The sequence below is a fragment of the Helobdella robusta genome, assembly GCF_000326865.2.
Source record: "Helobdella robusta unplaced genomic scaffold HELROscaffold_10, whole genome shotgun sequence".
Lineage (NCBI taxonomy): Eukaryota > Metazoa > Annelida > Clitellata > Rhynchobdellida > Glossiphoniidae > Helobdella > Helobdella robusta.
In genome coordinates this window covers 1,169,855-1,184,737 of record NW_008703571.1, presented here as the reverse complement: position 1 = coordinate 1,184,737, position 14,883 = coordinate 1,169,855, and the positions used below count along the sequence as shown (strand labels likewise).

Sequence of the window (14,883 nt, the reverse complement as noted above, 5' to 3'; positions counted from 1 at the left end):
AAAGAACTGTATGTATGTATATACATATATAATCGTGTGTGTTTGTGTGTGTGTTTGTGTGTGCGTGTATACGTGTTTGTGTGCGTGTATTACATAAGATCGGTTGTACATTGAAAATAATTGCTCGCTTCCGGCTGCTAATTTTTTTCCATCTGGATTTACATATTTGTGGTAGATGTCGTAATTATACGTGAACTTTTTTTTCCAGATCGCATTTTCCATTGTCATCATTATCGTCGTCATTATCATCATCGTCATCATCATCATCATCGTCATCATCATCATCATCGTCGTCGTCATTATCATAATCATTATCATTGTCATCATCATCATTATCGTCGTTGTCTTCATCTTCATCGTCATCACCACAACCACCACCAACAGCAACAACAATAATAATATTGTTGTTATTAATTTTATTATTATGAAGTCATCATCATTTTTTCTTCCACTGATTTACTTACTCGTCACCGAGATCGTTGGCTGGCTGCCGTCACGTGGTTTGTCGACATGACGTCATAGCGCTTTTCATGCTGCTGTAGCGCTAAATTTTTTTTTCTGACGGCTTTATCTTCATGAGTAAATGAGCATTTATATCATTACCATCACCACCATGATAACGATGATGATGGTGATCATTATTATAATTATCATCATCGTCATCCTCGTCCTCATCATCATCATCATCATCATCTTCGACATCCGGCGACATCATCATCATTATCATCCCCACTTATCTATTCATCATCATCATCATCATCATCATCATCATCATCGCCGACTACACTTAAACGGTTGGCGTCGTGCTTACGTCACAAAGTAATAAAAAAAATAATAATAATAAAAGTAAATAATAATTATAATAATTTAAGTATTAATAAAAATTAACTATGAATAATAAAAAAATAATAATTATAGCAGCTTATAATAAATGAATAAATAACAACAATAACAATCGTAAGGATAACTAAATTAATGAAAAACAAAGAATAATAAACAAAACAAAAAAAATAGACAATTAAACAAATGACCATCACTACATAAACACATAAACTACAGGACGATAATAAAGTGGAGTGGACGACAATAATGATGATGATGATAATGGTTCTATGGTTAGCGTGTGTGTGTGTGTGTGTGTGTGTGTGTGCGTGTGTGTGTGTGCGTGCCGTGTGTGATTGGTTTGTGTTGTGGTTTTTTGGGTTCTTGGGTGTGTGCTCGAGTGTGTGTGCACGCGCGTGTGTGTTTGTTTGTGTGTCTGTGTGTGTGTGTGTGTTAGTTTGTGTGTTGTTTGTGTGTGTGGGTTTGTTTTATTATTATTGGTGGATTAACGAGTGTAGAATTAATTAACTGTCGTAGTTTTGTGTATTTTTTTAGTTGAAACAAAAATAGAAATTAATCATTTGTAATTTCAAGAGTTTTGTTGTCGCTTTGCATCATTGCTTATTCGTTTGTATGTTTGTATAAGTTTGTATGTGTCTGTATGTTTGTATATGTTTGCATGGGCTTTTCTATTTCTATCTAGTTTTGTTAGTATTTGTTTGTATGTGGGTGTTTGTTTATGTATTTTTTTTTGCTGGGTTTATGGGTATTTGTATGGGCTGTTTTTAATATGTTTTTGAATGTTTGTATGTGTGTGTTTTGTATATTGTTTTACGTTTGTATTTGTATGTATATCTGGTATTTGATGTATGTTTTGAAGTAAACACTTTGCAGCAAATGTGTTTGCCTGCTTCCATAAAGGTTATGTATGTGCGCGAAATCCTCCCTGATAGATGCTTTTGTCATTGCTTGTCGTATGGGATGCGTTTTGTACGTATTCTTACTGCATGGTATTTTACCGTATTGCATTCTATTTCAAGTAATTTAGTTTGTGTATGTTATCGGTGTATATCTGTATATCTTTTTGTATCTCTGAATCTCTTTGTATCGGTTTTCATTTGCGTCGAGATGTGTTTTTGTGACTATTTGTCTTTGTATATGATTTGTGTATGTTTGAGTATGTTTTTGTATGATTTTGTATGTTTGTATATGTTTGTATATGTTTTTGTATGTTTGTATATGTTTTTGTATGTTTGTATATGTTTTTGTATGTTTATATGGGTTTGCGTATGTTTGCAAGCACTTGTGCAGCCAGCCAGATATGAAAAATGTGAGACAAAAAACCTGCCATCCATCTATTCTAATTTTTTCTCCCAAAGGAATACATAAATGTGTGTGTCTGTATGTGTGTATGTTTGTGTGTGTGTATGTGTGTGTGTGTGTGTGTGTGTGTGTGTGTGGTGTGTGTGTGGATGTATGTAGACGTATGATTTATTACGTAATATACACATGTACACACGCATGTGCACACACACACACGCACACATACAATCACTGCCTTATATATGTTTATATATAATTTTTTATTCATTCTAGATTGTAGGCATAGGTTTCTATAATTTTTCATCATTCTAGGTTTGTCTTTTATGTTTGCATAAAATGTTTATTTAATGATTTATTCATTTTCTTTTGTTTGGTTATGAAAAAAAATCATATCTTTGAATAGACTCTTACAGCTTTTATGTATGCGGAAACAGGTATATAAAATGTCTATGTCTATGTATTTTGGTATACCTAACATTTGTGTTAATACCCAAAATACACACACATACATATGTGTATTAACTATATGTATATAAATACATAACAGTGTGCGATAGTACAATGTTCTATTAGTTTGTATGTTTATGTGTACATGTGTGTGTATATGTGTGTGTATGTATGTGCATGAGTATGTGTGGTATGTGTGTGTGTGTGTGTGTGTGTGTGTGTGGTGTGTCTATGTGTGTGTGTGTAGGGTATTATATGTATGTTTGTTACATTATACATAAATTATACACGGTAAAGGGGATATATAAAAATGATGTAATGGTAATTTGGTATTAAATCACTTTGCATCTAAACATGTGTATTGTTTGTGTAAATTATTCGAAGTGACCTCTGGTGTCTTGCCTGGCGTAAATCAACCCTTGTCTTCTTTTTATCGGTTTGTTTGTATTAACGTGTTCTGTATTTTTTAATGAATATATGGGTATTTTTGACGTTTTTGTTGGGTTTATTTTAAAGGTTTTGCTTATGGTTTTGTTAAATTTTTTTGTATCGTGCGTTTTTCAACTAATTTATTTATATTTTCATTATTTTCAATTTTTTTCAATTTTTAATTCGTCCTCGCGATTTCGGATGTTTTTCATAATGGATGTATGGATAGTTTTTATCCATAATGGATATTTTTGCCCATTAAAACGTTCCCTTCGAAGAGTTTTGTTGTTGTTGTTGTTTCCGTTGTTGTTGTTGGTGTTGTTTATTTAGAAAAGAAGTAGCAGAGTGGGAGGTAGGTAGAGAAGAGACTTAAGGGCTGCACATGCATACACTCGCACATTTAAAATTTTTTTCATTAAATAAAATATTTGAAGCACTTAAACTGAAAGTCGTATTCATTGCCTTATTTTGCAGCAAAATGTTTAATAGTAATCGGGTTTAGAAGTGTGATTAGTGATTCTAGACAGAGAAGCCTCTAACATTTTTCAAATTTTCAATTTTCAGACTCAATAGGGTAGCTATTTTTTATCGTCGAACCTCGCACGCCCAAGGAAATGACCTGTATTTGTTTCTTAGAACACTTTTTTTTACAATGTTTTCAATATTTCTTAACCTGTCCAAAGTTAGTTTTTTGTCTCAATTTATTGAGGTAGCTCCTTCTTTAGATCTTTTCTTACTTTAGTTTGAAACCCAACCCACTACTTCACAAAGAAATTTTTTAGTTAGGGTAGGATGAAAAATCAAGTTTTTAGTATGTGAACATAGAGATTTTCGTTAAGATTTTCAACAAACGTTTTGCCACAAGCATGAAAATTTATAAGAACTAATGATGTAACCAATTTTTTTCTAATGTTGACTAAATTTGTATTCTCAAATAAATATAGCATCTTTACACAGTAACACAAAGTTATATGATGATGTTACCATGATTGAGATATCTAATTTAAAATGTAGTTTGGAGAGAAACATGGAAAAAGATTGACCTTTTCCATAACTATTAAATTTATTCGTTCTTCAATCGACCCAAACAAGCAACATAAAAGGTGTTGAACTTTAAAAATGTTTTAAAAGTTGTTTAAAAGGAAATGTATAAGTGGGCTAACAAACTGATGAATGAATGAATGAATGCATGAATGAATGAATGTATGAATGTATGTATGTATGAATTAATGATAATAATGATAAATTAATGAATAAATGAACGAATGAATGGAAAAAAAAATTACAATTTAAAAAGCGAAAGTTAATAAATGATGAAAAATTGCATACATCCTGCATACTAACCTACATCCAGATAGAAATTCACGTAAATTGTACAACCTGATCATACGTATGTACGTACATCTAGTTGTATGTAGCTTGGGTATATTGTACGCACTGTATGTACGTACACCATGAATACATATATAATGTACATACAAAAATTGTACCCCGAATGTACAAACGTAACCAGGGTGTTTACCATACATCTTTTACACATGCCTTTTGTATATAAACGCATTAATACATTTGCTAACACACACACACACACACACACACACACACACACACACACACACACACACACACACACACACACACACACACACATACACACACACACACACATACAATTACTCATACGAATGTATGTATGTACGTACACGTGTATATATGTGAGTATAAATAGAAGAGAAGCGTATCGTAAAGCTCTGTTTTCCACTGCAGTTGTGTGTAGTTGTAATGTAATGGAATGGATAACGAGAATGTATTGTTAGTGTTAATGTTGTTGTTGTTCTTAATGTTAAAGTAATTTAATGTTACGATATTGTTGTTGTTGTTGATGTTGTTGTTGATGATGTTTTTGATGTTGTTTTATTTTGATTTTACGTGTGTTACATAGTTTAATATAGTTACTCTACAATAAGTTTAACTACATCAAGTAAATTACATCAATACATTCTGTTACATTAAATTATATTACATTAAATTACGTTACATTAAGTTACGTTACATTAAGTTACGTTACATTACGTAATGTAATGTTACACTTATTAGCAATCCTGATTTTGTGCTATACTGAGAGGATCGCATTAATTCATTAATTCATTTAGGTTAGATACTGTTTGCTGCTCCTGCTGTTGTTTGAGATTGAATGAATGAGTGAGTGAGTTATTGAATGAAGAAATGAGTGAATGAGTGAATGAATGAACGAACGAACGAATGAATGAATGTATGAACAAACGAACGAACGAACGAACGAACGAATGAACGAACGAACGAACGAATGAACGAACGAACGAACGAACGAATGAATGAATGAATTGCATGTTCTCTGTCTGACATTTTGAAGCGTTGGTTTTATTTATGTTGCATGTTGTGCTGTACATTAAGAAGCATGATGATCGTACAAATCTTTCCATTTTCACGATGATGATGTTAGTGATGATGATGATTCGTACATACATACATGCATACATACATACAAACATACATAAATACATACAAACAAACAAACAAACAAACATACATACATACATACATACATACATACATACATACATACATACATACATACATACATACATACATATAATAGCAAATAAAATCAAATTTAGTCAGACGCTTGGCTTTTGGTGTCATTCGTCAATGATTTGGTTTTAACATACATACATGTGCGTCAACTAGTGCGTTTCCTGCTCGTTGTAAGCATGCAATTGTTCTCCCAATTTTGAAAAAAAATAATGCAGATAGGAGTGATCTAAGAAATTACCGACCAGTTTCAAACTTGTGTTTTGTGTCGAAAGTCATCGAACGCGTCGTTGCAAAAAGTTTGTTAAAACACTTAGATAAATATAAATTGATTCCTCTCTACCAGTCTGGATATAGACGTTACCATTCTACGGAAACTGCTTTGTTATATGTTTTATCAGAAATATATGCTGCTATTGATGAGCAAAATGTTTCTCTGTTGACGTTTTTGGATATGTCTGCAGCATTTGATTGTGTAGATCATGGTATTTTGTTGGAGAGAATGAACAACGATTTTGGGATTTCGGGCACGGTGATTGATTGATTTAAGTCTTATCTTTCTGGAAGAACAGAACAAGTCTCTTATAAAAATAATTTATCAAATATAAAACCGGTCTCCTCCGGTGTACCACAGGGTTCTGTGCTTGGACCTATTTTGTTCTTATTATATACAGCTGATCTTTATGGAGTTATCGAGTCATTTGGTTTTAAATACCATGCTTTCGCAGATGACATTCAGATAATTTTAAGTAGTAAACCTGATACCTTCCATTTTGAAATTAACAAGCTTACCGAATGTTTGAATAAATTGGATGTTTGGATGTCGTGTAATTATCTGAAGTTAAATCAGTGCAAGTCCCAGTTTCTTCCTATAGGCACCTGGCAGCAGTTATCAAGGGTTGGTATTAATTCAGTTATAATACAAAATGAAAATGTTCAGTTTTGCCATAGGGCTACAAACTTGGGGTGTATTTTTGACACCAAACTAACTATGAATGATCATATAAAAACAATTGTGAAGACATGTTCATTCCAACTGCAAAGATTGAATCGAGTTAAAAAATCATTGAACAAATCAACATTACAGTCATTAATGCACGTTTGGACTATTGCAATAGCTTGTTTTATGGTTTACCGAACAGATCGATTGTGATGCTTCAGTCCATCCAGAATAGAGCTGCTAAAATTGTTGCAGGTGGTGCTAAATTTGATCGCGTTACGCCAATTTTGAGGAACCTACATTGGCTAACTGCCAATAAAAGGATAATATATAAAATCTGTATGGTAATGTACAAGGTTTTAAATGGATTTACGCCAGAATATTTGACATGCAAGTTCAATAAGAAGAGATCAAATTTGCGTATTGGCACAAGTCTAAGATCTGATGATGATAATTTGATGGTTGTGCCTGTTTTTCGTTTGCAGATAGGAGCAAGAAATATTGCAATGTCGGGGGCGGTTGTATGGAATGGTTTGCCACGGTCGTTGAGGGTGTGCGATTCAGCAATTGAAAACTTTAGGAAGAATTTGAAGACTCATTTATTTAATCAATAACTGTGAACTGATTTATTTGTGGTTTATTTTATCTACTTTTTCAGCTATTTCTGTTAATTATAGGATAGCGCTTTTGAAAAATTAACACTATTATTTTTAATAAGCGCTTCATAAATTTTAATGATAATAATAATAATAATAATAATACATACATACATACATACATGCATAAATTTATACATACATTTATACATACATACATTCATATACGAGCATTTATCCAAGCAATACTTAAACACATTGGAATATAAATTAGTTGATGTTTGAGAATAAAATACTTCGTAACACATGTGTAAAAACTCTATTTATACCTGTATACATAAATAACCCATCAACTACTACAGTAAATAGTTAGAAATTTGCTGGCATCATCAATCACATCAATATAACAATAGCAGCAATAGTAGGTAATAGTGGTAGTTGTTTTTGCTGTTATTATTATTATTATTGTTGTTGTTGCTGTTACTATTATTATTATTATTATTATTATTATTATTATTGTTATTATTAATATTATTAACTAACTTAAAATATAAATACATTAATTAGGTATGTTAGCAAAGAAGAGAATTTTTAAATAGAGATTGTGATAGTATAAAACAACCGCGGCAACTTAACAAAAATTCACTTTTTAACATCAACACTTTATCAACAAAACATTGTCATCAACAAAGCATCAACAACAATACATCAACAACATTAACTACATCAACAGCAACAACATCAACAACATCAGCAACTGTAGTAACGATGCACAAGCCAGCATCTAGAAGAAGAAAAGAATATAAAAGAAGTCAGTCCGTGCCGTCATCTTCCCTACTCCCATTCCAGCTTCTTCCTCTTCCTTCTCATTATCTTTACCAACAACATTCATGCGACTGCCACCAAATCATGTTACAACAACAGCCACATTATTGTCATCAATCACAACAACAACCGCAACAACAACCTAGTCTAGATAAGTTACAACGCTTTCAGCAGCAACAATATCATTGCCACAGCCAGCCACAGTATTTTTGCTGCTTGCAACTGCATCAGCAGCAACAGCAGCATGAACAGCAACTTCAACAACAGCAGCGAGACCAGCTGCAGAAACAAACAATGCGACACTCAACTACGACAACACATTTCAATCCAATTAGCGATGTACGACGCTTTTCGCAAGCAGCCACAAGCGTCCCTAACTACAAAATGAAATTTCCTAAAACAACAACATCCTCTTTGTCGTCATCTTCATCTGTCAAGAACTACTCCAGCGACAACCACAACGATGACGATGACGTCAACGACATGAATGAGAGACCCCCGAACAAAAACGAATGCGCTGGTCACAGCTGGAGCATATTTAATCGAAATTCATTCAAGAGACACGCACAGAACACTTTCAACATCAACAACAACAACAACAACAGAAACATGTTCACAACAAATTTCAAGACAACAACAAATTTTTCAAGTGGTAGTATTAGCGGCTGCAGTGGCGCTAGCTGTTATCAAAAAAGGAAGCCTTCTTCGACGTCATCTGCAACAACGCCACTGGCATCGATGACGTCAGCAAACAACAACAACAACAACAATGAATCGACAACAGCTCTGGATCATTCTCCGTGCCCTACACCAAGTCCGAACAGTGTCAAGTCATTCAACCGAACACCCAGCTCCCCTTCCATACTTTTTAATAAAGTTAAGGATAAGATCAGGGAGAAAGTCATGGAGGTGTGTTTATTATTACCATTATTTTTGTTTTTGTTGCTGCTGTTGTTGTTGTTAGTGGTGGTGGTATTAATATTGTTGCTGTTGTTGTTGTTGTTAAGTTTTTGATTTTTCCATGCTATTGTTGAAATTTTTCAATACTTTAAAAAAATCAACCGAACGATTCAACCTTTACAAAGAATGTTGAATTGTGTGTGAGATCGAACATTTCTACCTTATTTTTTGTTATCTATTGTTATTGTTTTTTTTTTATTATCTTTTGTTATCGGTTTTATAATTTTTTGTGATAATTTTGTTAAATTTTATTTTGTGTCTTTTGTTATAATTTGCCTGAGTCTAAAAGCTTTCGGTTTCATTTATTTATTCCACCATTTTTTTTTTACAAAGAAATAGATTAATTAAGCAATTTGTTTTAGCAGACGTATAAAATTTTTTCCTTTTTGTTGTTCTTTGTTACTTTGTTGTTCTCATTTCTTTGTTGTTTTTTTGTGCGTCTGTTTCATTGCAATAAATATAAATTAATCGTGAAAGAATATTTTTTTCATATCGTTTAAGAAGAATTTTTAAAAAATTTCAATTTTCGCCATATCATTTTCGATCGAATCGACGTTTTTTTAAATAAGAGTTTCAAAAATAAAATTAAATAATCCGCTACTACAACTACAAAATATTATTAAATGCCAACAACAACAACAACAACAATAACAACAACAACAACAACAACAACAATAATAATAATAATAAAATAATAATAACAACAACTACTTTTATTGTTAAACATTATTGTATAATGCACATTGGGCATTAAATTGAAGTGAAATTTATAGCAACACAACCGTTTTGTTATTTGAAACACGTGTCACTGTGTGTTATTGTTAATATTTGAATTACAATTACATGACGTCATTATCGTTATTTGCGTCTCCATCGTAATTTTCAACGTCAAAAATGTTATCCCTAAACAACGATTTCTTCTTTTCTTTGTACTTTTTTAATTATCCTTATGACTAACAAACTATTCATGGAATATTATTGTCATTTTCTTCATCATTCTCCTCATCATCACCATCATCGTCATCACACCACCATCATCATCATTCATCATCATCTTCATCATCATCATTACCATCCTCGTCATCGTCATCATCATCATCATCAAACAGGCTTCCACGGAATGGCCACAGATGGCGATCATAATCCAGGAACGTAGGCAGAAAGCTGTGGAAGAGTTTGAAGCCCGCCTGCAGAAACTTCAACAGGTGTACCACCAATTTTACACCAGTGACCACAGCTGCTCTAGTGCTGGCTTCTTGCGTGGCCACCAGCGACGACACACGCAGCAGTACCCACTGCGCACAATCAGCAGCGATCAAATTCTCTTCCAACGACAGCTTCACCAGCATCAACAGCAGCAGCAACAACTACTGTACTATCGTCAGCGAACGAAGTCTGAATCTAGCAGTCTCATGGCGTCTTTGTTTAGGAATGAATTCGATTTAAACAACAGCAGCAGTGGTAGTAGGGGGAGCAAGGATGGCAAGCAGGAGAAAAGTTTATTCAGGTCCAGCATCGATAAAATATTCTTGAATAAGAGAAACAGTTCGAAGAAGAAAAACTCAATCACGAGCATATTAAGTCCTAGCAGTGCACTCGCAAACAACGCAACAACAAACGCCAGCAACAACTTCGGCAACATTAACAACAACAATAACAACACCAGCACGAAAGGAAACATGAAAAGTGGTCTGAAGAAGAATAAAAAGTTGCACCGTGTCGGTGGCTCCGTAGATGTTCAGATGGCTCGATCCGTCTTCCGGCGAAGATCCATAAGTGATGACATCACGGACAACTCACGTGCAAGAAACGTGAGTAGTGGGAGCGACGGAGTTGTTTGTTCGAACGAAGATCTCATGGCTATTATTGAAGAACATCAGATTAGAAGGTCAGATTTGTGGGGTTTTTGTTTCTCAATCAACAATGCTCACATTTTCTGTTTCTGATTTTGACGTTAAGCGGTTAAGTTAAAAAAAAGATGTCTAAACTCGATGATAAAATGATTTGTAATTTGTTTCTTGAATACAATTTGAATGATTTAATAAATTCTTTCCAATTATGCAGAAGTATGCTGGCACGACTGACACGTGGAAAAACATTGGACAACGAGTGCAGTGGTGTTGAATTTGAACTTAACTCTTCAAGACGCATGTCTTTCCTCTACAACACCATCAAATCAGTTAGTAACAACAACGAAGAAGATGTTGATGAACATGAACATGTTAATAACTTCAATCAGAATTCAAGCTGTCATCCGTCTCCGATTTCTGAAAAGAAAACAACGGAAATGAGAACTGCCGGAAACGTCAACCAGTGTTCTAAAATGGGCTCTTCAAATTCAAGTGCCGATAAGACAGGCGCTTCTGATGTGGAATACACGAGCGCAAACTCGTCCGCACGAAATGCCAAACTAATAACTTTGAGAAATAATAAAATAAATAAAAAAATAGACGAAGATGTCAGTGTTGATGTTGTAGCCAGAGATGATGATGGAGTTGATGCTAATTACATTCGACCTGCTAAACCAAATAATTACGGCGAATTGTCACCGAACAAAGTAGACGCAGAAATAATTGGTCAAGCCATTCAACTGCACCTGGAAAAAATCATTAAAGAAAAAAACAACGACAACAGTTGTCACGTAAATACTTTTGTTCAAGCGGAAACAGATGACGACGACAATTATAACAAAAATTTTATCTCATTCGAAGTTATTCACACGAAAAAAGAAAAATTAAAAGAAAGCACGAATGCGGCGGCTAAAACGAAAAAAGGATCGACACATATCTTCACAAAAATCTTTTCTTCTTTGTCTCAAGTTTCTGGTGAAGTCCGTGATTAATGCTTTATAAAATTCCGAGTCAATCTCTGAAGAGCTACAATATTTCGTCAACATTTATGGACATTTTGTATTATTTTTATGACATTACAACGCATCTTTTATATATTTTTATGTGCATGATTCCATAGATACTGGCCTAGTATGATTTGTTGCCCAATAGAACTTATTTTTATCACCATTTTCGACTGCCTGAGGTATACGGTCACATTATTTTGTCACATATTTGTATAAAAATAATAAAAGTTGTTACGAAAACCGTGTTGATTTTTAGCTTTCGGACAGTTTGAAAATCATTCATTTTTGGAGATGTATAAAGTTATATATATATAGAATATATAATAATAATGGACATAATATTTATAATAAAGAATATGTTATATTCATATATATAAAATATCTTTATATATATAGTGATATTCTATATATATATAAGTGTGTATAATGTCTATATATAAGTTAAAAGTGGGGATAGACGAATTTGTGAATCTATGGCTCAAGGTTCACTTTTTGAAACATGTTGTGCAAAAAGTAAACTTTGTTAACAGCTGATTGCAATCGAGTGTCATCAATAACAACACTAGATAATATTAATTAATTAACAATAATTAATTCAGTAGCCATTTTTTAGGTAAGTTGTTATGGCCTCAAAAATAACTGAAGCTGCACTTTCAAAAGCTGAGACGATATCTCTTCGAAACAAACACATTGGGTAGGTACAGGGAGGCAGTTGGCTTGGAAAAATCAGAAATAATAAAATCTAAAAAAAAATAAAATCTAAAATGTATCATTACTGCTACCATTTATTGAACCTTTACTTTCTATTTTTGATGTTATTTTGATTTTTCATCACGAGAATCTTCATTAATGACTGTTAATTAGTTTCACTGTGTAAATGTTATTATGTGTATAATATGTTTGATTTGTGTGTATATGTGTGTGTGAGTTATGTTTGTGTATATGTACGTTTATGAGTGTGGTTTTGTGTGTGTGTGTGTGGATGTATTTAATATTATTTATAAAAAAATATGTTATCACAAAATAAATGTTAATTTAAAATTTCCAATTGAATTTTTTGACTGAACTAACCAGGTCATCCTGTCAGCTGTTTTTCAGATCAAACCCACTGAAGATTGTAAAGGGGAGGGGGCAGTACCTGTTTGATGAGAAGGGGGATCAGTACCTGGATTGCATAAATAATGTGGCCCATGGTGGGTATGGGATTTATTTGAAATACACCATCATTTATTTATCAGATTTACAGTGCAATCATATCATACCATTCACCAAATTTAAAAATTACTCTTATTTTTAGAAATCTTAACTATGCTAAGAAGTTTTCAAAATATTAATGTCAAATATTCATTTGAATTTAATTTTAATTTAATTTCATTTGTAAATTTTTTTAAACAAATAACTACAAATGCCTGAGTTATAGTAATATTAGACATAGCAATCAACCAAATTGTGAACAAATTTGCTCATTTAATGAATAAACATTTTTAGTCACTAACTACCTTAAAACAGTTGGCCACTCACATGCAGCTGTTGTGGAAGCAGGGAGCAAGCAGATGGCAGAACTGAACACGAACAATCGATTCCTTCACGATAACATCGTAAGACTTGCACAAAAACTAGTCTCCACATTACCATCCAAACTATCTGTCTGTTTTTTTGTTAATTCCGGGTTAGGTTTGATTTGTGTGTGCATGTGTGTGTGAATGTGTGAGTTATGTGTGTGTATATGTATGTGTAAAAGTGTGGTTTTGTGTGTGTGTGTTTGTGGATGTTTTTAATATTATTTATTAAAAAATATGAAAAGCATGTGATTTGTTTCCTGATTATTTAAGGTCAGAAGCAAATGACTTGGCTCTGCGATTGGCTCGAGCACACACAAGAAACAAGGATGCTATTGTCCTTGATCAGTAATAATTCACAAATAATTAATTCCTATTATCAAATTAAGTGGTTAATTATTATTATCATAATGTGGTTAATTTGGTGTATTTGTGAAAATTTTAAATCGACATAGTGCATACCATGGCCATGTCATCAGCGCAATGGATTTGAGTCCGTACAAATTCAATCACAAGGGAGTCAAGAAATCCTGGGTCCATGTTGTAAGTTTTCTGGGAGTGGGAGTTTTTAGAATGATATTTCACTTTTTAGATACCTACCCCGCCACGACAACCAACAGGTACCCACCCCAGACGTCTACAGAGGCAAATACACCGACCAATCACATCCCGACTACGATTTGGGCAAATTGTACGCAGATGAAGTTAGGCAGGTTTTAGAAAGACTGCCCTCCGAAGGCAGACGTGTGGCCGCCTTTTTTGCAGAGTCCCTACAAAGCTGTGGGGGGCAGATCCTTCCCCCAAAGAATTATCTGAAATATGTCTACCAGTTAGTAATGTTATTTTTTTCCTTATGTGTATCTTACAAACGATATCATGATGTTATATCCTTCTGTGTAATAACTCCTGGCTCTAATATTTTTTCTCAATTTTTCATAAGTATCAACAACAACAAATACACAGTGCATGCGCGTTGCCTTTGCATTTGAACCCGGTCCCTGCGGCAGTAGCGCCAAGCATCTTGACCACTACACTGTCAAAATATTGATTTAAAAATTCATACATTTGTGTGTGTCTGTTTATGATCCAGGTACGTTAGGGACGCAGGGGGTGTTTGTGTGGCGGATGAAGTTCAGACGGGGTTCGGAAGGGTGGGTTCACATTGGTGGGCCTTCCAGCTTCAAGGCGAAGGTCGTTTTTGTTTGTTTTGGGGTGAAGATGACGGTGAAAGGGGTTATAAATGGTTGTTTCAATGCCACTGAGTACTTCAGTACTATTAGTTCTTCTTCTTCTGATGATGATGATGATGATCGTGGTGATATAAATGGTCATTTCATCTTCGCCATCGCCATCTTGACTTTTCTTATTATCATCATCATCAAGATGTCATTCCGGATATCGTAACGATGGGAAAACCCATGGGGAATGGTCATCCCGTCTCGGCCGTCGTAACAACGGAGGAGATTGCCAGGAGCTTCCATCGGAACGCTCCTGAGTATTGCAATACCGTTAGTTATGATGACGATGATGATGGTGGTGGTGAGGACGACGATA

General features: G+C 33.8%; 2 protein-coding genes across 2 annotated transcripts; both read left to right on the top strand.

Moving 5' to 3' along the window:
- Positions 1–7,896: 7,896 nt before the first annotated feature.
- HELRODRAFT_190011 (hypothetical protein) lies at positions 7,897–12,010 on the top strand (the record flags this gene model as incomplete). The annotated part of the gene is made up of 3 exons (XM_009011820.1): positions 7,897–8,862; positions 10,023–10,801; positions 10,978–12,010. 3 exons carry the CDS (start codon positions 7,897–7,899, stop codon positions 11,753–11,755), a joined length of 2,523 nt encoding a protein of 840 aa, XP_009010068.1. The 3' UTR covers positions 11,756–12,010.
- Positions 12,011–12,393: 383 nt separating this feature from the next.
- HELRODRAFT_108850 (hypothetical protein) lies at positions 12,394–14,837 on the top strand (the record flags this gene model as incomplete). The annotated part of the gene is made up of 8 exons (XM_009011819.1): positions 12,394–12,464; positions 12,845–12,963; positions 13,280–13,439; positions 13,603–13,677; positions 13,785–13,872; positions 13,950–14,158; positions 14,420–14,520; positions 14,713–14,837. Coding segments are annotated over 8 exons (948 nt in total), but the record flags the coding sequence as incomplete, so codon positions are not given.
- Positions 14,838–14,883: the final 46 nt, after the last annotated feature.